Source organism: Vigna angularis, chromosome 5 (assembly GCF_016808095.1).
Source record: "Vigna angularis cultivar LongXiaoDou No.4 chromosome 5, ASM1680809v1, whole genome shotgun sequence".
Taxonomy (NCBI): Eukaryota; Viridiplantae; Streptophyta; class Magnoliopsida; order Fabales; family Fabaceae; genus Vigna; species Vigna angularis.
Genome location: NC_068974.1, coordinates 37,263,038 through 37,286,691, shown reverse-complemented (window position 1 = coordinate 37,286,691; position 23,654 = coordinate 37,263,038). Strand labels below are relative to the sequence as shown.

Sequence of the window (23,654 nt, the reverse complement as noted above, 5' to 3'; positions counted from 1 at the left end):
CAGTTTTTTTCTATTATACTTTATAAACAAAACCAGGTACATGCACTTGATAACAATTAATTTGTGTTATAATTGATTTATTTTTTTTAATTTTAATGATTAAATAACAAACACATGATTACAATTAATAAAAATATTATATTAAATTTAAGCGTTTACATTGATAAATTATGATAAAATGGTATCTCAGCCTTTTTAAATTAAGAGGTGAACCCACATAAAGTCTTTGTTTTAGAGGAAAAAGATTTAAGAGTGGTGTCGATTTATTCTTTGATAGAAAATTAGAAAGAAAAATTGAGTGAAAAAAAAAAAGAATTGACCAACTCGTTATTGGGTTGATGGGCAAAAGATGAAACAACCAAATAAATAAAATTGGTTAAGAATTTAACACATCACATGTTGATACCAAAATCATAAAATTTATTCTTATAAAAAATGAAACAAATATTAAGAATATTCAAATCGTGAGAAAAAAATCATCCTAATATTATAATAAAAAATATATTTAACTTTATTTTTGTTATCTTATAAGTTATGAAACATTTTATTAATAAAAAAAATATGGGTAACTGTTAGTATGGACTTATAACTGACCGATCGGGTAGGTGACAAACGGGATGAGTATCAGGAAGCATCTGATGACCGCTCGATTCCGATAACCGTTGAGCAAAGTAAGACACAATTAATGTCATAACGGCTACCGTTAAGTTGTTAAGGTTGTAAATTAATTGGTCAGATTCCTATTACTCACTATTGAATTACTAAAGGCCTACCGAGGAAAAATTCTGACTTAAAGCATCGGAGTGTATTCAGGTCATTTCCTACACCGGTCAGTTACCAGAGCAAGAAGTAGAGAGACGTTCGACATCCAGGACTTTTAGACAGACGATTATCCTTGTCCCATTTCAGCAGGAACAATAACAAAACAAATAAAGTAACGAAACAGATAAATTTAACTCATGATAAATTTAACTCATTTAAGTTTAGTAGAAAATTTGCTAAAAACAATTGAGCTAAATTGACTTATTATTTAAGAATGGATTGACTTTTATAGTCTAGCTTGTCAAGATGTTGGATTACAGCTTTATAGACTAGGTAATCGAATTTTTTTTTTTCAATCATCGAAAATGTAATTTCTCATAACAAATAGATGAACTCACACATGTTTATGCCAAGTTGTCGAACTGTCGGACAAACTGTCAAAACGAGAGCTATATTTGAATTTCCTAAGAACACAAGTAAAGTGATAGTGATATTAATCATTTTACACATTAAATAATTAGTGATGCCGGATTGGCATGCCAGGATGGATTGGAACGAGCTCACAGGTTAAAAACGTCGTCCTAGCCATTTTTTTTTTTACCAAATTAGCATACTTACTGATCCGTGGGGCTTGACTATTTTTGCATCCCAATATTACATTAATGTCACACGGTGATCATAAATCATTGAAGATTCTTTTTGCTTCTAAATTTCATCTCTTAAAAGGAGCTAAAACCGGTTATGAGCATAATCTAGTTATGGAATCTGAATGATTAATCATTGTGTTTAGGAGATCATTATTCATGTAACATCATAGGCAAACTGCAACAAAAATCATACTTGTCACTTAGTTGTGAAGGTATGCAGCCTTTTTTTGAGAAAACATTTGTCACAATCTTACAGAGAATTTAACACCGAAATGGATTGATCCATTTGAATGAATATGTGTACAAATTGCATCAATATCCAGTGTTAAACACATAAAAAGAACAATGTAAAATTACTAAACTGATTGAAGTATATGCGTGAAAGTTTGGATAAGTTATTATGAATTATGTTTGAAAATGATGATGATGTTTGAAAAAAGAAGTCTTTGTTGACTTAAAATTTGAAAGCTTGTGCACTTGCATTTGTGCAAGGAATAATCCCAACTCCGAGTTAGGTAGAACTTACTAATAATTGCTTAAAAATAATGGCTTGTTACACATCATTAAGGAAACTAATGTATTATTTTCATAGAAATTATTTGCTATCTGTCAAGGAAAAGAATAATCAGAGTTTCAGTTTCTACCTCCTGACCACTAAAAAAGAAATATTATCCTTTAAGAAATAGCACTTTGAAACTGTCAATGAAAAGGAAGTTTTCATTTACTAATATGTTCTTAGAGACTCCAACTAACTTCTTGTGAGTCCACACTTATCATTTGATTCTTTTCCATTTTGTCTAATTAGGCTGCTATAGTTTTATTAAGATGCCACACTGCACTCTTTCACCAACAAATAAATCAGAAAAAACAATGTGTTTAAGCTATTTTTATGAAATGTTGTAATTATTTGGTAAATTAAATATACCCTTTTACAATTACTTGAAGAGTGATTATTGACTTAATAATTCAAGAAGTAGCATGCCAGCCAATAGCCAATTTATAATTCATCTTATTTTAATAATTAAAGTAGTTCGTAGGTAAAGTCAAATCCAATCTTCTTCACGTTACACGTTTTCTCTCTTCCTTTTCTGCTCTTTTCTTTTTGTTTTGTTATTGCAGTTTAGGCAGACTTATGATGCAAAGTTAACCAACATTTTATTCCATTCTATCTGTTTCCTTCTTCTTCTTCTTCTTCCAATATCTGTCTCTGTATCTTGTTTGGCAAGTAAGACAAGAGTAGCCTTATACTTTAGAATCTTCATCAACGAATATATCTGACAGTATTCTCACAGACTTGAATTTCAATGGGGAAAGGAGGTGGTTGCTTTCCAAGCAAGACAAAGGCACCAGTTTCTGTATCAGAAAGAGATCCAGTTAGTGTTGAAAGTCCAATCCCAGCAAATGATCCAATTTCCACAAACCAAGACGGGGCAGCAACAGCAACAGCACCTGCAACAGCACCAGCAACAGTGAAAAAGCTGAAAGTTTTCATTGTGTTCTACTCTACTTATGGTCATGTGGAGTCATTGGCAAAGTCCTTGAAGAAAGGGGTTGATTCAATTGAAGGAGTTGAAGGGGTGTTGTACCGTGTGGTGGAGACGCTTCCTGAGGAGGTCTTGCAACTCATGAAGGCACCTGAGAAGGATGATTCGGTGCCACTCATATCTGCTGAAAACTTGGTGGAGGCTGATGGCTTGCTGTTTGGATTTCCAACAAGGTATGGAAGCATGGCAGCACAGATGAAGGCGTTTTTCGATTCAACAGGTCAGTTGTGGAGAGAGCAGAAGCTGGCAGGGGTCCCTGCTGGCTTCTTTGTCAGCACTGGCACACAGGGTGGAGGTCAAGAAACAACCGCGTAAGAAAAAAAAACCTTTATTTCAGCCTTGATTGATGCATGTTACAAATAGTCAATATATTATATGGTATAAATATCAGTTTAGAAACTAGTTTTGTGAGATTGAATTAAATTTAAAATATCTGGCATAAAAACTGGTTTTGAACTACTTTGAATTTAGCAAACCTTGTTTGAAAATGTTCGATGTCCTGTCAGAGACAATTGAGCGAATAAGTTGTGTGCAATACCATATGCACTGTTGTGTAGTGTGAACCAGTGAAACATAGCAATTATAGTTATGTAGTACTGTTGGTATTTTAATGGTAAACATCATGATTGGGAGACAGACGAACAATGATTAAGATTGCTTTTTATGACTATTATTATAGATGGACAGCAATCACACAGTTAGTCCACCATGGAATGCTCTATGTTCCTATTGGTTATACCTTTGGTGCTGGAATGTTCGAAATGGACTCAATCAGAGGTGGGTCACCATATGGAGCTGGAGTTTTTGCTGGCGATGGCTCAAGGCAAGCTAGTCAAACAGAACATGCCCTTGCAGAGTATCAAGGAAAACACATGGCCACAGTGGTCAAGAAGTTAAGCCACTGAACTTGGCTTTTCAAATTCTCATTCAGTCTTCAGGGATTTTCAATTGTTGTGTTTATTATTTCTACAAGATTAATCATCACAAGACAAAAGTTAAGAACAACATAGTTTCTGTTGTTTTTAACACATTGTCTGATATTCATGAATTGTACACATTGTAAACTTCATGTTCGTCGTTCTGTTATGTTTCATACATTTATAATTGAGGTATTCTTGGTCGGGATTCAGAAATTTTCAATGTTTTTTTTTTCAGAAATAGATGTTTTAATTGCAGAAAGTGCTCCCATTATTTCTTGAAGAACGGAGGAATAGGATGTGACATTCAAAATCTATGATAAGTGGCGTGAAACTGATCCATGTCTAATTTGGGAATATAAGTGTTGAGTCTAAATTTGAAGTTAGATATAAATAAAAATGAGAAAATAAAATAAAAATTCATTAATTTATTGTCTTTAATTCTTTATATGTTTTTAGTGAATTCTCCTCAATAAACTTAACAAGAAGTTATTGATTGATTTTCTTGAAGAAATTAGGATTTTTTTGATGATTTTTATTGATTTTAATGTTTCAAAGGATTATTAATATATTAAATTCAGTATAATTTAAAGTATCACTCAATAAGCAAAAGATCAATAAGATCGCGTATATTTTAAAAAAAAAATAAATAAAAAGTATGCTTTTTTATCGTTTGGAAGCAGAAATCCATTTTTGTTTAATCCGCAAAATTTTAAAAATATTTTTTTTTACCACTTCTACCTGAAATGAAAATTATATAATTAGGAAAAATAATTCTAAAATAAATGAGAAGTGGATCCAAATTTACAAGGGAATCCTTTCTCTTTCCATAATTTATATCTTATTCTAGTAATTTTTAGAACTACTTTTTTTTTTCATAATGATGAGCTTTCTCATTTTTCAACTGGAAAGATGGCATACCAGGTAAATTATATTATTACCCGTCTAAAATGTCGACACCTGTCTAAAAAGAGGGGCTTTTTAGTCTTTTAGTTCCTATCTAAAAATTTGACACATATTCCTTTTGACACTGTGCTTCTTTTTTTTGGCGCCAAAAGTGTAGATGGCTGTTTCCATCGACCACATGTATATGGAATGCTTATAAACAGATACATATATTATATTTAAGTAAATAACTATAAGTTCCTACTAAGAAACATTTATAATTATTTACTTAAATATAATAATTATTCCATTATTTTTTGTTAAAAAAAATAAAGAAATTAAAAAACAACTACAAACTTTATCTCAACAAAAAGATAACTACATCTTAAAATTATAATGATTTGATTTAACAATATTTCGTATATATACAATAATCCAATACAATGGAAAAACTTAATCTAACACAGTACATTCTGGGTAGTTTCTTCCTATAATCTATATAAATAAATTTAAATTGTACAATTATTTTTTGCACAATAAAAAAGGACAAAATTAAAAGTTTTCTTTATATGGGAGTGCAGGAAAAAACTTATGGGGGTGGAGGCAGAATTGGGCTGTAGCGGCCCGAGTCCATTAACTATGGGGAAAATGATAATTTTGATTAATTGAGGGGCTGAAAAGGTAATTTGTGAAAGATGACGGTAGAAGAAGAGGACTGTGAAAAAGTCTGTGATTGACTCGCAGTGGAGAGAGGTGTGGCAGTGTTGTTGGTAGCAATGTCGAAGCTCATCTTCATCTTCCTCGCTTTCATTCCTCTTCTCTGCACTTCCTTCACCCCAGAGCGACCCTCAGATCGGCGCGTCCTCGTTTTGCTCGATGACTTCGCCGTCAAATCCTCACACTCTCTCTTCTTCAACTCCCTCAAATCTCGAGGCTTCGATCTCCATTTCCATCTTGCTGATGACCCCAAAATTGCGCTTCAGAGATACGGCCAGTATCTCTACGATGCCCTAATTCTCTTTTCCCCCACCGTTGAACGTGAGTTTTCCATTCCCCACCCCTCGTTGCTATGATTTTCCTTTTTTTCTGAACGTTTTTGAGATCTTGATTTGTGTTGCCATTTTGCTATTGGGTCTCGAGGATGTGCGGGTTTTTTCTTGTCTGTGTTTCGAAGTTTTTATGTTTAGCTAGCTGAAACGAAGGTGTTTTAATAGGTTTTGGAGGATCCATTGATGCTGCAGCAATTTTGGATTTTGTTGATTCGGGTCATGATTTGATTGTTGCTGCTGATAGCAATGCTTCTGATTTAATCAGGGAAATCGCCACCGAGTGTGGAGTGGACTTCGATGAGGTGCTTGCGATCTTATTAGCTGAATTGATTTTGTGTAGATGGTTTTCCTTCCTGTAAGGGTGTCGTGTTCCAGTACTACGGTCCTGTAATTTGCTTAGTTGTTGTTATTTTTGTGTTTTCAACTCAAACGATAAGGAAGGGAATCCAAAATGAAATTAAGTAGAAATTTTCTGAGTTTGAGGCCTGGAGGAACCTATAGAAATGCGTAGGAGAATAATAGGTTTTCTAAATATTCTTTGCCTGCAACCTTCTTACAATCCATTAACATATATGCCAAACTACACCCACACAAACATAACGGTTTCTGACAGAATAACAAAATTACAAACATAATGAAATAGGAGAAAAGAGAAAAATTACAATGCATTAATTGATGGGCAAACCATCGCAACCATGAGGGCGCATAATCGTTATCTTAGGCCTCTGATCCTCAGTAAGATCAGTAGCCTCACTCCCCGCCCATGTACCTTGACCAATTGAGCCTGATTTGCTACTAGTGGTGCTGTAATTTCCTTAGGTGTTATTTGTATGTTATGTTAGCGCATTCAACTTTCAAGCCCTACAGTTTGCTAGTATTTTTTTCTAGGATCTGGCTGCCATGGTTGTGGATCATTCTGGATATGCCGTATCTGCTACTGAAGGGGATCATACGTTGATTGCTAGTGATGATTTTATCAAGTCTGACGTGATATTGGGAAGCAAAAAGATTGAGGCAAGTGATTTGTTAAATTTGTTAAGAACTGTGTTTTGCACACTGAGTGTTTGAAGCACGTATACTTGCACTGTTGCTTGAGGTCATAAAGTTTATGTTTTTTATTCCTTTGCCGTTTTTTCCCTTTTTCTAAATGGGGTGAGGTTTGTATGTTAGCGGCAAATGCTTCTTGCACATTGCAGTGTTCTTTTATGAATTTTCTCACTACGTATGACAGGCTCCAGTACTTTTCCAAGGGATTGGGCATTCACTAAATCCTACCAATAGGCTGGTAATATTTATTTATCACAGTTCACATGTTGGCATTAGCCATATTGCATTTATAAGTTTACATTTTGTTTGGTTACACTTTTTCTTGTGTTTCAATCCAGGTGTTGAAAGCTCTCTCTGCATCTCCTTCAGCCTTTTCTGCTAACCCGAAATCTAAACTGACAAGTCCTCCATCACTCACTGGATCTTCGATCTCTTTAGTTTCAGTTATACAGGTATATTATTATTTCATCCTCCACTTTTATTGCTTGTGTGTGTTATTTACTTCCCTCATTTGTTAATTTTTGGTTGTCTTTTAACATACCCTACCTCTTATGGATTTGAAATACACAAGCAAGGCCTGATTCTTGATGTTCTTTTCATTCTTTTAATTGCTATTACCCTTTTGGTAGTACAATTTACAGTAGTTATAAATAAAAAGGTAGTTTCAAAATATCCGTTGTTAAGTTTACAGAATACAATAACCGGTTTCATTTAATGTGCTAAAAACATTTTGCTGTTCATTGCATGTTTTTGTGGACTTTGATTGGGAACCTTTGCAGTAATTCCTCACGTATTCTCCTCTTTTTCTTTTTGGTAGGCAAGAAATAATGCCCGCATATTGGTATCTGGCTCATTGAGCATGTTCAGCAACCGGTAGGGAAGCTCACTAGTCTATCAGGGTTGTTTTGTACTTACTAATATGTAAGATCCGAAGCTCATTTTTCTGTAAACTGGAATTTTTCTGCAGATTTTTCAGGTCAGGTGTGCAGAAGGCTGGGAGTCCAACCAAGTGAGTAAAGAATTAAGCCTTTTCTTACTCTCTGTTTTCTGTCAATTTTTCACTGCTTTATTAGCTGCCTTCTCTCTTAATATTATCAATATATGATTTCTACCAGCGATATTGCACAATTCTTGCCCTATGCCCAACATACTGTGGACTGTCTTTCCCACCTAAAATTAAGAAATACTTGCTAACTCTTTTTTTTTTTTTAATAACAGACATGAAAAGTCAGGTAATGAGCAGTTCTTTACTGAACTTAGCAAATGGGTTTTCCATGAAAGAGGTCACCTCAAGGTAAGAAAAAAGATCTGGAAGACAATTTTATTGTCATTGTTCATTTATTTGATATTTGACATCTCATTTAGCATCATTACTACTAATTAATATGTTTACGCTTCATGTTTTGATATATATATATATATATAGGCATTGCAGTTGCAACATCACAAAGTTGGGGAAGCTAGTGAACCAGCCATCTATAGGATCAATGATGATTTGGTGATCAAAATGTTCCAAATTTGATATATTGTTCGTCACGTTTTCTCTATTCATTACATTTCTTTCTGTTGTCACTCATTTGTCCAATCTTGTTGTAAAGGAATTCTCTGTTGAAATTTTCGAGTGGTCTGGGACATCTTGGGAGCCTTACGTAGCTGATGATGTTCAAGTGCAATTTTACATGATGAGCCCCTATGTCTTGAAGACTTTATCAACTAATGGGAAGGTGCTTTGAAATTTCCTAATGGCCATACTCATATTTTTCTCTAATAAACCCTTATGTAAAGTTCACTGGATTGTCTGATCTCTTTCAGGGCCGTTATTTCACATCATTTAAGGTTCCAGATGTCTATGGTGTTTTCCAATTTAAAGTTGAGTACGAAAAACTAGGATATACAAGCTTATCTCTATCAAAGCAGGTAATTGCTGGTGCTCTAAATTATTTTTTTGTATTTCTAAGTGCCATTTTACCAAAACCCCCCTTTTCTTCATCATTTAGTTTTACTTGTGTTTTACATCTTTGCATGCATCCGTATATAAAAACTTTACAAACACAGTAACACCTGCACCGTTGTGTTTAAGAATATCTCTTTCTGATGACTATCTCTATCTCTTTAAAGTTGACTTTATGGTACGTAGTTTTTCCAAGCGTATAGAGTTCAAGCAGTTGTATTTCAGAATTAATTGCCAAATTAGAGTTCCTTCCAACTAAATCAGCTTGAATGCTAATCTTTGGCGTCAGTTGTGAAACTTCTTCGCGGGAGTAAATACATTATAATAAAGAGTCTTGTAAACAGTATTTATAAAGAATGTTGAATTTTCCATGTAGATTCCTGTTCGCCCCTTCAGACACAATGAATATGAAAGATTTATACCAGCAGCTTATCCCTATTACGGAGCAGCATTTTCGATGGTAAGGATCTCTCTCCCATTATTTCATTCTCGTTGGATTAAGTTAATCTACAAATTGGGACATGATCTCTGTACACGATTTGGAAAAATAGTTCAACCAAGCAGCTAACTTGAAGCTTGTGTGGTAACTGAGGTGGTTCGGAGTTCTAAACCACCTAATAATTCCCTTCAAAATAGAAATGGGAGAGTTCACCCTTTTCTTCTAATGACTGAACTGCTTTAAACAGTTTTGACGAAATATTGTTGGCCCTTCTGTTAATGTCCCTGTTTTCCTTGCATGGAGGTTCTGTAATTTTCAGTTGTGAAGTTGGTATTGTGTCTATGTATGTTCTGTTCTATCTCTAAATGGCTTTTGGGTAATGTAACCTTTTGATTGTGATGCAGATGGCAGGTTTCTTCATCTTCACTGCCGTTCATCTATACAACAAGTAGATGTGAACCTTTGCTTGAAGATACTTTAGTCTGTAGTACGGACCTATTTTGAGTTCGAAAATTTTGATTAGGCATATAAACATATGGTTTCTAATTTATGATAGATGCGTTACTTTCTTAAATCCTCTTAGTTGGCCTTGCATTCTAACATCATAATACTATTTTTATTTTACAGTAAGCATCATTTGTGATATTTAACTGTAAAGATTTGCCCATTTGTCTAGCCGTCTTTTTTATGAGATCTAAGAATTAGCTTTAAAATAATCATTTACACTGTTTGAAAGGATGATATAACCAAGTTAAATTTATGGATTTTGACATTGGTTTATGTTTGGAGTAATCAACACCACTGGCTAGTGAAGGAGGCAATATGAGTTATCATGGTTATCAAACTAGCGATTCAAGTTGAACTGTCTTACTTTACGTTCTCACACATCTCTCAAATTAATTTGGGAGTAAACTTGCTTGTTTTTTAGGAGACTTGTTAAATTTGTCATGAATTTAATGAGCTCGACTAAATTTGTGATGTAATAAACTAGTTGTTGAGTCATATGACTTTTCTTCAAATCTAAAAAAAAAAGATTATAATTTCCTTATGTGAAATTAGCTTGACGTTCTTTTCCATTGTCACTGCGATTAGGGTTCCAAGTTTTCTGCAATTGTCACTCTTACGACTGTTGCAATGTTGCGATCTTCCTGTGTTGGTGTTGTGTTATTGTCATGCTCATGTTGTTCTGCTATGGATAAGAGTAGAGTTTGGTGAGAGATGAAACTTAGGGTTTCCTTTAGTCTGTTGAGTTTATGGGCCTTGATTCAAAATAGTTTTGTTGTTTTATATAATAAAGTGTGATAGTAGCACTAAGAAAACAAAATTGAAATAAATCCATACTTAAAAATTAATAAGGTATCTGTTTTTCTTTTTTTCATGTTTATAATGGATTTTTGCGGGGCTATGTTTTAATCATGATTTAAGATTTGATATATATATATATATATATATGAATTTAAAAGTTAAATTTGATCTTTTCTGTGACTAATATATTTCTTTGGTCACTTTTCTTCATGTTTTAAATATTTGAGAGATGTTATTAATAACTAATTAAAAGTATGTTAAAAGGTGTTGCCAACATTCTTCTTTTGTAATTGAAAGAATTGTAGGTTAAAATATCTTTCCAAATTTAAAAGAAGAAATTTGTATTTTCTGTTCATGTCCGTTTGTGGTTTATTTTTTTAGGATGTTTTGCAGGAACAAAGAAATATTTTTTGTTCTAATAAATAGTTATGTTATTATTTCTTCTCATTTATTATGTAATAAATGAATGAGTAAAATATCTCAAAAATATTACACATAAGGGTATGTAATAAGAAAAAAATTATTATATATGTATTTCAAAATTAAAAAAAAAAGAATATAAAGAAATATTTTTTCCCAGTGAAGAAAACTAAAACAGAACGAACTAATAAAATTCAAATTCAAATTCAAATTACAGTATAAAATTCAAATTCTGTCACACAGTTGTATTTATTTATATACTAAAGTAACTATTACTATCTTTTATCCCTGATAGAATTTATTTATTATAATTGATTAAAACAATATAAATTTTAAAGATAAATTGGAAACAACTCTCCATAAACTTACAATTCAAATACATCTTATTTTTCAATTTATAAAAGAAATGCTTTTATAAGATGCCTTTACTGATTTATTAGTATCCTTTTTTCTCTTACTTAATATCACATTATAAATGTTTTATTGTTATTAATAAATTTACAAATTATAAATACTGTATGAAAATAAAAAAATTATAATCTCTTATTTAATTTTTCCGAACATTATTATGTATTTCTTTGTATAAATGATTAAGAAATAAAGTTCACAAGTTCATCAGCTCCAACTCAAACTAGATATCTCAATCTCATCGGAAAAAGAAGAACTTTATAGCTAAACAAAAAGTGTACTGAAAATAATATAGTGTTGGTAAACAAAAACTTTATGTAGTAACTAAAAACAAAAAAGAATCTGTCATTTGATCCTATGCACATATTGAAATAAAATCATTGCTAATTTCTGAAACAGACAGAGCAACGAACAAAAATGCAATTTGGCAAACCTAGTTCAAAAACTCTGAAATCGTGTATGAAAAAGTTAAAGAAAAATTTGGAATTGAAATGATGAATAATGGTATTTGATGATTTCAGTGGAAAGTGTATGGTAAAGTTACTAGTAAACGCCTTGATGTAAGAATCAGAAATAGGCATTTATCAGCGAAACTTCCAGGATTCAATTTCGGCCTCCCATGAATCAGAATAAGCACTTCACACTGAAAGCTTATCTGGGATTATGAAGGCCTATGCCAGATATAAAACCAAATCAGAATCTCAAACAACAATGTAAAGGAAAACGAAACGCTGCTACAGAGTTTAAGGAGCGAAGAAGAAAGATACATTAGGGTTTATCTGCAAATTAGGCTTCTATCATAGACATATATAGAGTTGCCAAGCTGAGCTCATTATCGTTAGGCCCAAGAAAGCAAAAGCACAGAGGAAACCCGGCCCAAAGTATTTGTTTTATTAAGAGAAAAGAAAAGAAAAATAACATTATAGTTATTTTTTCATGTTTCAAAAAATAAAGAAAACGAAAGGATTTTTTTTTAAATGATTCTTTTATTTATTTAATTATGTATTTAATTCCAAATAATTACCAAATATTACTTTTTTTTCTAAAACTTTTCAAATAATTTTTAGTTTCAAAAGCGCTATTTAAATTATTTTATTTAAATGTTAAAATAAAAAATAAATAAATTAAAAGAATCATCAAAGGATTTTTTTGAAATAATTATTGAATTGAACATAAAATTTGATAATTTGTTAGATCTAAAAAAATATATTCAAATCCTAATTTAAATTATATTTTTTTCTTTTTTCTTTCCTTTTTTATTTATTTAAATGGCTATTATTGTATTTCAGTATTTGGAACCTTCTAGTATTCCCACGTTTTCACCCAACTTGTGATATTTTTTAAGTGAAACTCTAAGCCCAATTGTTAGACAAATTACTATGTATCTTCCAAATTACTAGGTATATGTGTCACATTATATAATAAATTATTTTAAAACATGTATAGGATTTGGGTACAAATGTACTTTATCATAATTAGTTTTAAAAGCAGTGTTCAACTAAATGTTAAAATAAATAATTAAAAAATCAATAAATATAACTATTTATAATGGTCTTTCATAAAATAAATGTATATCACGTGACATGTACAATAAATATAAACATGTATTTACTTTTCCATTATTTTTTATTTTCTTTCCATTTTTCATTGTTTTTTTTATATCAATTATTTATGCCAAGTTATTTGAACATCTTATTATACTGAAAAATGATTCTCCCAATTATGTTTGCAACATAAATTATTTTTCGTGTCAATCTTTTGTAAACCAATATAATAAGTTATAACTTATTATTTCAATTATTTATAATCGGCCCAAAAAGTTTGCATAAATAGTAAGCAGAACTTATTTTATGAATTATTTAGTAATCAACCAAAAAAGTTAAGTGAATTTAGTGATAGAACCGATAAAAAAAACCTTATTTAACAAGTATAGAGATTTTATTCGATTGAGAAATCTGAGAGTTGAGACACTAATTTTATGTTTTTTGTTTAATTATTTTATGCAACTGACTTGTCCAATAAGGTACTTTTATGGTCACTTGTTGATTGTTGTACACGGTCGGGAATGTTTTCAACTGATATCCTTTTCATTCCTTTATTTAACAGTCCCATGATATTGTCTAGCATGTATTTTTCAACAACTTCAACTAATAATTTTCTTTTCTTTGTTGTTTTGGTCATAGGCAGAGTATTTTCACCAAACACGAACGCTCAAATTAATAAAAATTTACCAATAAATTTGATTAGAGATGGTTAATTAGGATTATGACTGACAATCAATCACAGTTATGTTTATTGAGGAAAAGCTGGAGAGATATAAATACTAATGAGATTTGAGTCCAATCACATAAAAAAGATTGACATCACTTTTTATCCAAAAACTTAAAACAATCAATTAACAGGTCTTTCACATTTTATAAGTCTATTTTTATCCAATATAAGATTTATATCGCACTTGTATTTTCAACCATCCGTATCCGTACAATAAATTTTTGTATAATATTTTTCTGGTTTGTTTTTTTGTATCGTTAATATAAGTATGTGGTTGAAGTTATTTGGCATAAAAAAAACGAAAAGCTCTTGGAAAGAAAACGACAAAGTACATTAACAAGAACAAACCAAAATAAGATAAGATGTACACAGAAAGTAGGAACTAGTAGCGAAAGAAGCAAATGGCATCATTACAACAACATGAACAGCAAACAAACATAACATTAGAAAGCATAAAAAACATAATTAAAGAGCAGATAAGAAATGGTCTAGCAGTGGAAGGAGTCGACAACCTTGCACTTAACAGGGAGTTGCATGCATTTGTTGGGATCAACGCCATAGAGAGAGAGCAATCCCGAATCCTTGTAGCGACAGAAGCACTGAAGATCAGCCTTTGCAATGGCTGAGCAACAATCAGAGTTTGGATCGACAGGGTTGTCCCCACTCACACTCGCCATGCATGCCTTCAACCCATCTTTCGGCATGTGGCAAAACGATTGCGCATTCACTTCGATCATCACCATGCCCAACACCATCATCACCACAATCAAAACCTTCTTCTTCCATGCCTCCATCACTCTCGATATGCTATTTAACTTCTCTGCTCAATCTCATTCACATTCACTCTCATTGCAAGTCTCAGAGTTATTATATAGAGAGAGTATACAAGTCCGTGACAAAGTGCGTGCTGGCTGATTCGCAATACCATGGGAGTATATGGGGCCACCTATCACGGGCATGCAAGTGTTTGTTTCTTGCTTTCATGGAATAACTCCATGTTCGCAGTATTCTAGGTGGTTTTTGCTTTTTTAATGTATAGTATCACCAACATAATATTTTAATAACTTTTTTTAATAACGTTTTGAAAATAAAATATGTGTCACTATTTTATTCATCTGTATATTTGAAACAGAACTTATCACATAGATGATTGTTAAAAATTGTCAAAAAAAAAAACTTGTTAAAAAGATATTTTCCTAATATTAATATGTAACATAGTCACATGTCAAGTTCCATGGGAGAAGAAGCTTCACAGTGGACAGTAGAGGACAAAGCGTATTCCTAAATATTATCTCCAACGTTAGTGAAAGTTTTGCATCCACAGATAAATAAAATATAAACTCTATCTTACACACTAGATCTATAAAATTAAATTAAATTTAAAATTTACTTCTTAATATTATATCAAAATCATATTTCGATTATTATTCCATATATATATATATATATATATTCGTGTTAGAAATAATATAAAAATAGTCAAACTTTATTCGTAGTGGAACATAAATATATAAATATAATTTAATTTAATTTTCATAATGGACTCTACCTTTTATATTACGTTATCCCTTTCCTTGTAAGGATTATAGTGAGTTTTCCTCCAAACAAAAACATAAATGAAGAAAAGATAATTTATCCATAATTTAGAAAGAATAATCAAGACATCAACAATATCAAGTAATAAGATAATTTCAAAACTACATTAATAATAAATAAATAAAGATAATAGACGGAATGTAATTTAAATTGACCAACCAACCTTATAATTAACCTTATAATTAACTCAACGAAATGATCCACGTGTTTGGAATGTGAGTGCCTAACTTACATTATTTTTTGAGGTAGTATGGGTTTGATAATTAGAGTGATTATTGCTTTGCTTTCCATAAATAATAATAATGAATGGATCAGTTCATTCCGTTACACTACCAAAGTGAAACGTCACGAGTTTAGATTGACGTGACCACTTATATAACACATGCAATTATCACAACTATCAACATCCATAATCATATCAGTTAATTTAAAATATTCCAACATGTAATACTTAATTATCTCCAAATTTATCAGATAATCTTAATGGATTACGGACCCTCGTACTATGACCCATTCTTCAAATCCTTACTTATACTTCCCCGTTCTTCCGTAAGTGAAATTAGTTAGCTCTATTACGCAAGTGCAATCACAACGATTTAAATGCGTAACATGCAAAAAATGTCCAAAACAAATAATCATGTATAGCTTTTATTCCGTGTTATTTTATAATGATTTTATATTGTAAAAAAATTGCACAGGTAGATATGCGAATGAGTGTAGTATTTGTATTCAAATATCTTATAGCAAATCAGATAATAGATTTACGAGATTATCCTCTCACATTGAGATGAGGAGATTTGTAGGTGAGAAATAATAATTTTTTATAATATTATTCTTAATTTTTGTTCATTTGTAGTGAAAGAGACTTTAATTAAAATTGGTTTTAGAATTGATTATGAAAATTGAAAAATTAATTCTGCGGATCAATTTCATTAATATATATATATATATATATATATGTATAATTATTATTATTAGTATATTTTATTTTATTCTATCATACATCAATTTTTTCACAAATTTCATCATTTCATTTTTAAATTTTTTTAAAAAAATACAAAAGCTTTATTTTTAAATTCATCCATTATTTTTTTTCAAATCTATGTTCACAAGAAATCACACTTTTAATATTGGTAGATATTAGATTAATTATGTGGCAAAAATGAAGACTAAGAATTAGTTAAAACAAAAGGGAAAGTCCGAAACGAAAAGAAGAAGAGCATTGGATTAGATAAATTGGGTGAATTAGTCGATGGCCATCTCCATCGACTTCATGTGCATTGTTTAATATATTATGTTTCTTGGTCATTGGGATTTATTATTTGATGAAAATAAGGTTGGAAAATGTAAGAAGGTGGCAAGTGAGGGGAGATGATAGAAAAGAATATAAAGTTATGAAGAAAATGCGTTGCTTCAAAGCATTTAGATTAAGATGTATAGTTTTAGATCCCTTACACATATTTTTCTATGTTTTAAGGCCACATACAAAGCATCTAGTGCATATTTCAAAACATAGGATCATAGTCAGCAAATAGAATTAGTAAAGTCAGCAACATACCATCCAGTTCAATCAGTTTCAACTCCTGGAAAGTGAAAACCAATGAATTGGCAACACGTTTCACAAGAACGAGGTCTCAGATTTCATTTTTCCGTTAAAAAACACCCAGTTGGTCGGAGCACGCGGATATGCCTTGCCACACAACAACTTCCCCATTTTGTTATCCATGATCATCTTCTCATTATAGCTTGGTTGGTTGGAAGTTGTTGATTAAAAATAAAATTAATTTAAAGTATATATATCATATAAAATTTATGTTATAAGTCAATTTTATAATATTAAATTAAATTTAAAGTTTATTTTTTAATATAATATTAAACTTGAATTAAAATTTATTTTAACGAGATTTATATTTATTGAACATATATAATATTATTCAATTTTTTATCAAATCATTATTTAATTTTACATGTAAAAGACAAATTTAAATTATATAAATATAAATTTTATTTTACAAATTGATTTTGTATGATTAGATTAAACTTATTCAATTTTTAAGCTTTATTGTTAACTCACAAGCAAAATTATAGTTCAATGGATACATCGGATTATTCACTACAAGTTCAATTCACCAACCTTGATCAAGAAAGAAATTATATTTGATAAGTTCAGTGATATTGGTAGATTGTGAATATCTTATAATTATCTTACAAAAATTAATTAAGTTTGGATCAGTTTGATTTTGGAACCAAAATATGTATTCGATTTGTGTTTTGTAAACTGTTAAATTAATACATACAATAATAATGATGATGAAGAAAATAATATTTTAGTGATCATAATCAAGGGTGATTAGTTGAAGCAAATTATTTTAAATTATCAAATCACTTTTCTATTAGGATAAAGATTACGTATGAATTTTATTTTATTGAATGAATATCTAATACTTAACACTTTCTGACAGAGAAAGTGAAAGGAACGTGGTGGATATATAATAATAATGGTATATGTTTGTATTCGAATTGGTTTTCTGTTTTAGGTGAAAACAATAATTTCTCCCATCATGTTTTTGCTTGGAAAAGTACATAATTGAAAATATGATGTCGTAAATAAGAATAGAAAGATAGAAAAAAAAAATACTATTATCTGTTCAATGTTTTGTGTATTATCACAACTAATTATTGCGTTTATTATCAGTAAATTCGTGTGGAGAAAAAAAAAACATTATTGGAATTTTATTATGTAAACACGAATGCAAAAATGGTGGTATGTTTTGCGGGCGCTACGTAAAGTAATAACGTTTGGAGGAACTCATAGGTTGGTTTACATATGTGTATACTCTTCTACAACTACAACTTTAAAGCTATGTTCATAATTATAGTATTTTTGTTTTCTAGTTAATGCAAAATTATTCAAATTTCTTCCACAAGCCCCAGGAAATCATGTTTACAAGACTTACAAGTATAATCAATTAATTCTGCCAAATATCAAACTAAATGAACTTTTTTTTAATCTCATACACACTTATTAGTCACCTTATATAATTAAATGCTTATAAAATATTTTTAGTTGGGAACTCCATTAAAACTTTTACAAAACTAGTTAGAAATAACTCACTTTAGCTGAAAAAAAAATAGTAACCGGAATATTTGATAAATATTTAAAAAATAAAAATAGAATAATTATAAAAAAAATAGAAGTTAATATTAAAAAAAAAACTACTTCAAATAGCGTTAAAAGTTATCATGAAAAATTGTTAAACGTTTGACGCTATTTATTAACCAAGCTTCTTAAATAATAAAAATAAGTTAAAAACTAACCAAATAACCCTGATAAAAATATTATATCTAAATTTATTTCCCATTTTTTTCATATTTCAAAGTAAATGAAAGTAACGCTGTTTTAATTAAACCTATTCTATAATCTAAAAAATAAAGTGAAAAATAATAAGTATGAAATAAAAATAATAGAAATATTGTGAAAAATATTTGATGAAAATGTCGTCATTCTGGATAATTAAATTTGATGAACGCTTTCATTCTAATTATCTCTTAAACAGGCAGAGAGTAATATATTCTATTATTTTAAATTATCAATGTCTACCATTTTTCACTATATTTTCTCATCGTATTATATATGTTGCGTATCATATTTATTTGGATGTTTCTTTAAATAATATATATCTAGATGTGATATTTAGAAACTTATAAATTATAAGACTTAAGTAAAAAGAAGATTTTTTTTGTTTATCTTTTCTCCTTTTTATTTTTCTGGCGATGTAGAGATGTCCAATAATAATTTCCCCTACATTTTTTTTTTTAAACATTTATACACAATTTTATTTTCTTGGATAGTGTTTGGATTGGAAAATGAATGTAAGGGAGAGTGAATGGATGTGTTTTAGGAGATAAAGATGGGATTGTGGTATTGTTTTGATTAAGAGATTTGGAGGATTGATGGAGGGATTTGAAGAAAAAAATTGTAAGAGTTTGTGAATGATACGATGAGTGTGATAAATTTAAAAAATAGTAATTGATAAAAATAAATGATTATAAATTTACCTTTGTTTAAAAATTTGATATAAATTTAAATTTAAGTAGCGAGAATTATATTAAAATGAAATTGAAATGTTATTGATAAAAAATAAAATTGCAAAAATAAAATTAAATTTTTTAAAAGGAATTTGTAGGAATAATTTTTAAATATATTTTCTTACATAATAATTTATATATTATTATTTAAATTATTGTTAACTAAAAATATATTAAATTTGACATAGTAAATAAAAACCGTAAATTGAGATAAGTTTTAAACACAAAATATAATTCATTAATATAAATCTAATAAATTAAACTTAACAATTTTGAAAAGTTATTTAATACAATATATCAATTCGATCTTCCAAAATTTGCAATATTGGGTAGGTATTGTTGAATCATTGTTCATAACCAATGACAAATTGGAAAGACTATTTTAGATGTCATCAATTTTGTCCAAAATTTGCATAAACTTGTCATCTTTATTCTAGACTTCATATTGTTGTATTGCTTGTTATTGAATTTGGACTTGTGGTCCAATGTCAACAACATCTTCTGCAACATTTGGAATGTCATTATCATCATCATCATCTGCATCATCTACCCTTCCATGTCAAATGTCATCGACATTAACAATGTCCAATTTGGACAATGTTTTGGTACCAAAGTAGTGATTTCGATCCAATCTAGTGTGACTTTCATAACTCAATATAGAAAAGACATGATGTTTCATTTTACCATGTGTTGCATTTCATAACTCAGTTTGTGTAAAATACTTCAAAGAGTCTATCATAATAATGAAGACTATGAAACTGCCCAAAAAATGTTAAACCTTGAAACAATAGAGGTTGTATGAACTCCAACATCAATTTGTCAATGAACCATGACACTATGATTTTAGGTGACAATACATTTCGTACAAAGAAATGGACATTATATTTTTTCATCTAGGTTGAGGATGTGAACCACTTTGTCTACTATAGTCGATCTAAGTATTGTTTAGGTAAGTAATCAACAAAAATTGCATGTAATTTTTTCTTACATGTTTTACCACTTTTTATCTTTTACTTGAAAAAGACGAAATCATATCTCATAATAAATTGTTTGTGTTATAGTAAATATAAGAAATGGTATCAAGTCATTAAAGGTGTAATTCATTCATAAAGTCATTACAACATTCTAATCATTACATAAAAATAAAATAATACATACTAAAAGCCAATAAAACATTTCAATTTAGTTAACCACAAAACATGAGTTATAACGTATCATATCAAAGATAAGTCAAATATCAATGTACCATAACCATAGAATATTACATATAACTAATTGTTAGAAAAACTAATTTAAAGAATCACCACCCAAACTACCACTATCTTCTGTCATCATCTTATACAACTTATTTCAACATACGAGGAGGACATTCCCATAAGTCATTTAACACATAAATGAGTTTGAAAAACGATCACATTGATGGCCTTTTAATACAACCATTTACCCCTCATTTTTTGTTAAAGGTTGTGATGTACAAAAGAATCTCCTTGTTCAGCAGGAAATCTTACTATTCATACCACGAGAGTCATCTCTTCACGTACGTTAGACAATATAGTTTCAAATAAAATACAAAGTTATTTTTATCTTTGAATGCATCCTTCGTAATACATCTTACCAGAAAATCTCTTCCAATACGTACGGATGGATAAAAGTCATCTCCTACAACTCTTCTAAATCACACTCCAAACAAAAGTATTACTTAATCATAGAACACGTACATAAATAGTAAATCTACAACAAACAAAGTGGTTTATTCCTATCAATAAAAAACACATGAAAAAATAAAATAAAATATTAATAAAGGGTGTGTATGTTTCTGTGTGACTTTTCCTTTCTAAATGAAATATGGAGAAAAAAGGTTGGAGTCCAACTATATTTAACGCCCAATAAATTTTTACACATATTTTATATTTATTATTATTTTTGTATATACCAAAGATAACTTTTGTAATAATTAAAATACTCTGTAAGTGGTGCTTGTAAAGTGGTGCTTGTAAAGTGGTGCTGTAAGAAACTTTTTCCTTAAACTAATTTGAGCAGAGAAATTTGGGCGCCCCCACCGCGTTTTGAGACAGCCATTGGGACTTGTTGAGCAAACAACCTTAGTCGGTTGTTCAGTAAATGTGTGGTGTTAAGGTGAAGCTAGCTCTTCTGGTTCTCGAGCTTCGTTAAGTTGCTTCTGACGCCTTCTCTCGTCGCCAACTTGGTTGCTTTGCGCGTTAAAATTGTGCACTCTGTGGTGTAAACGGGAAGAAGGGGAACACAGAACAATAAGGGTCCAGTTTCAAGAGAGAGAAGAAGGGCCATTTCGTTGCTTGCAGCGTTTTCCATCTTTTAACACCTCATTTTCCTCATGCGTGCAAGCCATTCTATAATTTCAACCCACCCACATTTCTTGGTTCTTAATCGCTTTAATTGCCTTTAAGATTCTGCATACCCTCCTCCATCTCAACTTCATTGCTTCATCCTCTTCCTTTCCTCTCTCCCCACACACAACACAAAAATAAAAAACCAACCTTTTGCTCCTTCGCCTTTCATTGTCCTTGTCCCGGATTCCTTTTCTTCAATCGTTTTCAAAGGCCTCAACTTTTTCTATATCTCCATTTGGGTCTGTTTCAATTTTCTTATTCACTTTTTATAGTCTTTTTGGAGTGACTGGAATGATATTTATGTTTCTGATGGCAGTTCTTTTAAATCATATTTCTTTTCTGTGAAATCTGGACCGAAAATAGTAAATTTGGTTATCATTCTCTTGATTGCTTGGGTAAGGAATTAATAGCACATGATTCTGACTTCTGAGTTCTGGCTTATTTTGGTTATTAGATCATTTGAATTATAGCGGAATGGGGAGTCACATGAGCAAGAAGATGCCTGAAACTTCTACTGTTGGCCTCGGCACCGAATTGTTGCACTACAAAACTGAGCTGAGTTCTTATGAGGCTGCTTGCAAGCTTGATTCTGATTTGCAGTTCTTTGACATCACACTTCAAGCTAGAACAAATGAGGTTATCAATACTCTTGCTGCTGGTGTTGAAGTTCGGGCCCTTTCATTTGAGTCTCTAAAACAAGTCACAGAGTGCCTTCTGGAGATGAACCAGGAAATTGTGAAGGTAATCTTGGACTGCAAGAAAGACATATGGAAAAGTCAAGAACTGTTTGAACTGGTTGAGGAATACTTTGAGAACAGTCTGCAAACTTTGGACTTCTGCACTGCATTGGAAAAGTGCCTCAAACGTTCTCGTGACAGTCAGCTGCTAATCCTTGTGGCTCTTCAACAGTTTGAGGAGGAAACAGGATTGGGTGACAACCGGTACGTGAGGACATTGCAAGAATTTAAGAATTTCAAGGCAGCTGGTGACCCTTTCACCGAAGAATTCTTCCAGATATTTCAATCTGTTTACAAGCACCACATACTCATGTTTGAGAAGTTGCAACTCAGGAAGAACAAGCTTGATAAGAAGCTCAAATACATCAAGTCTTGGAGGAAGGTTTCCAGTATGATCTTTGTGGCTACTTTTGCTGCAGTCTTGATCTGCTCCGTTGTTGCAGCAGCTATAGCAGCACCACCTGTTGCAGCTGCAATAGCTGCAGCTACATCGATCCCGATAGGATCAATGGGAAAGTGGATGGACTCCCTCTGGAAGAACTATGAAAATGCATTGAAGGGGCAGAAGGAAGTGATTAGCTCAATGCAGGCTGGAACCTATGTTGCTATAAAGGACTTGGACAGCATTAGGGTTCTCATTGACAGGCTAGAAATTGAGATTGAATCTCTATTGCGTAATGTGAATTTTGCCATTGAAGAAGGAGCTGTGAAAGTTGCAATAGAAGAAATAAAAAAAAAGCTTGGAGTGTTCATGAAGAATGTTGAAGACTTGGGAGTTCAAGCTGATATGTGCAGCCGTGACATTAGGAGGGCAAGGACAGTGGTCCTGCAGAGGATCATAAAGCATCCCCACAACTAAAGACAGTCTCGTGTCATGTCTAATCTGCCAGTAGAAACTCTTAGATGGAGAATACACCTTCTCCTATAATAAATTTTCTAGATTCATAGGTTCATATTAAAGGAATAATTACCTGGCATATTTGATATGCCTCATTCTTGCATCTATTCTTTAATTCATGTCATAATAGTGCACTAATGTACATATTTATTCTTTGCTCATTTTATGACTTGATTTGGATCTTTGCTGAAATGTGAAACTAAATTGCTAGTCTTTATATATATATATATATATCTCGAAATACATTCTCAAATCAATTCAACAACCGAGTTGATAATGCAATCAACGTTGAGCTGCAAACAAACAAATACTTGCATGCT

At 31.0% G+C, this 23,654-nt stretch overlaps 4 protein-coding genes and 1 non-coding gene across 5 annotated transcripts; 3 read left to right on the top strand and 2 right to left on the bottom strand.

Moving 5' to 3' along the window:
* The first annotated feature begins 2,458 nt into the window (after positions 1 to 2,458).
* Positions 2,459 to 4,078, top strand: LOC108340474 (probable NAD(P)H dehydrogenase (quinone) FQR1-like 2). Its single transcript, XM_017577883.2, has 2 exons — positions 2,459 to 3,264; positions 3,633 to 4,078. Exons 1-2 carry the CDS (start codon positions 2,714 to 2,716, stop codon positions 3,856 to 3,858), a joined length of 777 nt encoding a protein of 258 aa, XP_017433372.1. The 5' UTR covers positions 2,459 to 2,713; the 3' UTR covers positions 3,859 to 4,078.
* A 1,385-nt stretch (positions 4,079 to 5,463) lies between these two features.
* Positions 5,464 to 9,871, top strand: LOC108340473 (dolichyl-diphosphooligosaccharide--protein glycosyltransferase 48 kDa subunit). The gene is made up of 13 exons (XM_017577882.2): positions 5,464 to 5,793; positions 5,970 to 6,106; positions 6,693 to 6,818; positions 7,036 to 7,089; positions 7,190 to 7,303; positions 7,669 to 7,724; positions 7,819 to 7,860; positions 8,070 to 8,145; positions 8,278 to 8,349; positions 8,450 to 8,575; positions 8,664 to 8,768; positions 9,179 to 9,262; positions 9,646 to 9,871. The coding sequence occupies exons 1-13, from the start codon at positions 5,532 to 5,534 to the stop codon at positions 9,691 to 9,693; spliced, it is 1,302 nt and encodes a 433-aa protein (XP_017433371.1). The 5' UTR covers positions 5,464 to 5,531; the 3' UTR covers positions 9,694 to 9,871.
* Positions 9,872 to 11,899: 2,028 nt separating this feature from the next.
* LOC128196880 (small nucleolar RNA snoR83) lies at positions 11,900 to 12,036 on the bottom strand. Its single transcript, XR_008249286.1, has one exon. It is a non-coding gene; the product is annotated as a small nucleolar RNA snoR83 (small nucleolar RNA).
* Positions 12,037 to 14,012: 1,976 nt separating this feature from the next.
* Positions 14,013 to 14,498, bottom strand: LOC108340076 (putative lipid-transfer protein DIR1). The gene has a single exon (XM_017577303.2). The coding sequence runs from the start codon at positions 14,437 to 14,439 to the stop codon at positions 14,134 to 14,136; it is 306 nt and encodes a 101-aa protein (XP_017432792.1). The 5' UTR covers positions 14,440 to 14,498; the 3' UTR covers positions 14,013 to 14,133.
* Positions 14,499 to 21,408: 6,910 nt separating this feature from the next.
* Positions 21,409 to 23,514, top strand: LOC108339905 (UPF0496 protein At4g34320). Its single transcript, XM_017577131.2, has 2 exons — positions 21,409 to 21,938; positions 22,154 to 23,514. The coding sequence occupies exon 2, from the start codon at positions 22,174 to 22,176 to the stop codon at positions 23,293 to 23,295; it is 1,122 nt and encodes a 373-aa protein (XP_017432620.1). The 5' UTR covers positions 21,409 to 21,938; positions 22,154 to 22,173; the 3' UTR covers positions 23,296 to 23,514.
* Positions 23,515 to 23,654: the final 140 nt, after the last annotated feature.

Excerpts from the sequence above, each read along its gene's own strand:
- LOC108340076 (XM_017577303.2), bottom strand. The coding sequence starts at position 14,439 with ATGGAGGCATGGAAGAAGAAGGTTTTGATTGTGGTGATGATGGTGTTG.
- LOC108340474 (XM_017577883.2), top strand. The coding sequence starts at position 2,714 with ATGGGGAAAGGAGGTGGTTGCTTTCCAAGCAAGACAAAGGCACCAGTT. Across the intron at positions 3,265-3,632 it reads GGAGGTCAAGAAACAACCGC|ATGGACAGCAATCACACAGT; the intron begins GTAAGAAAAAAA and ends CTATTATTATAG.
- LOC108339905 (XM_017577131.2), top strand. The coding sequence starts at position 22,174 with ATGGGGAGTCACATGAGCAAGAAGATGCCTGAAACTTCTACTGTTGGC.
- LOC108340473 (XM_017577882.2), top strand. The coding sequence starts at position 5,532 with ATGTCGAAGCTCATCTTCATCTTCCTCGCTTTCATTCCTCTTCTCTGC. Across the intron at positions 6,107-6,692 it reads GTGGAGTGGACTTCGATGAG|GATCTGGCTGCCATGGTTGT; the intron begins GTGCTTGCGATC and ends ATTTTTTTCTAG. Across the intron at positions 7,725-7,818 it reads TTGAGCATGTTCAGCAACCG|ATTTTTCAGGTCAGGTGTGC; the intron begins GTAGGGAAGCTC and ends ATTTTTCTGCAG.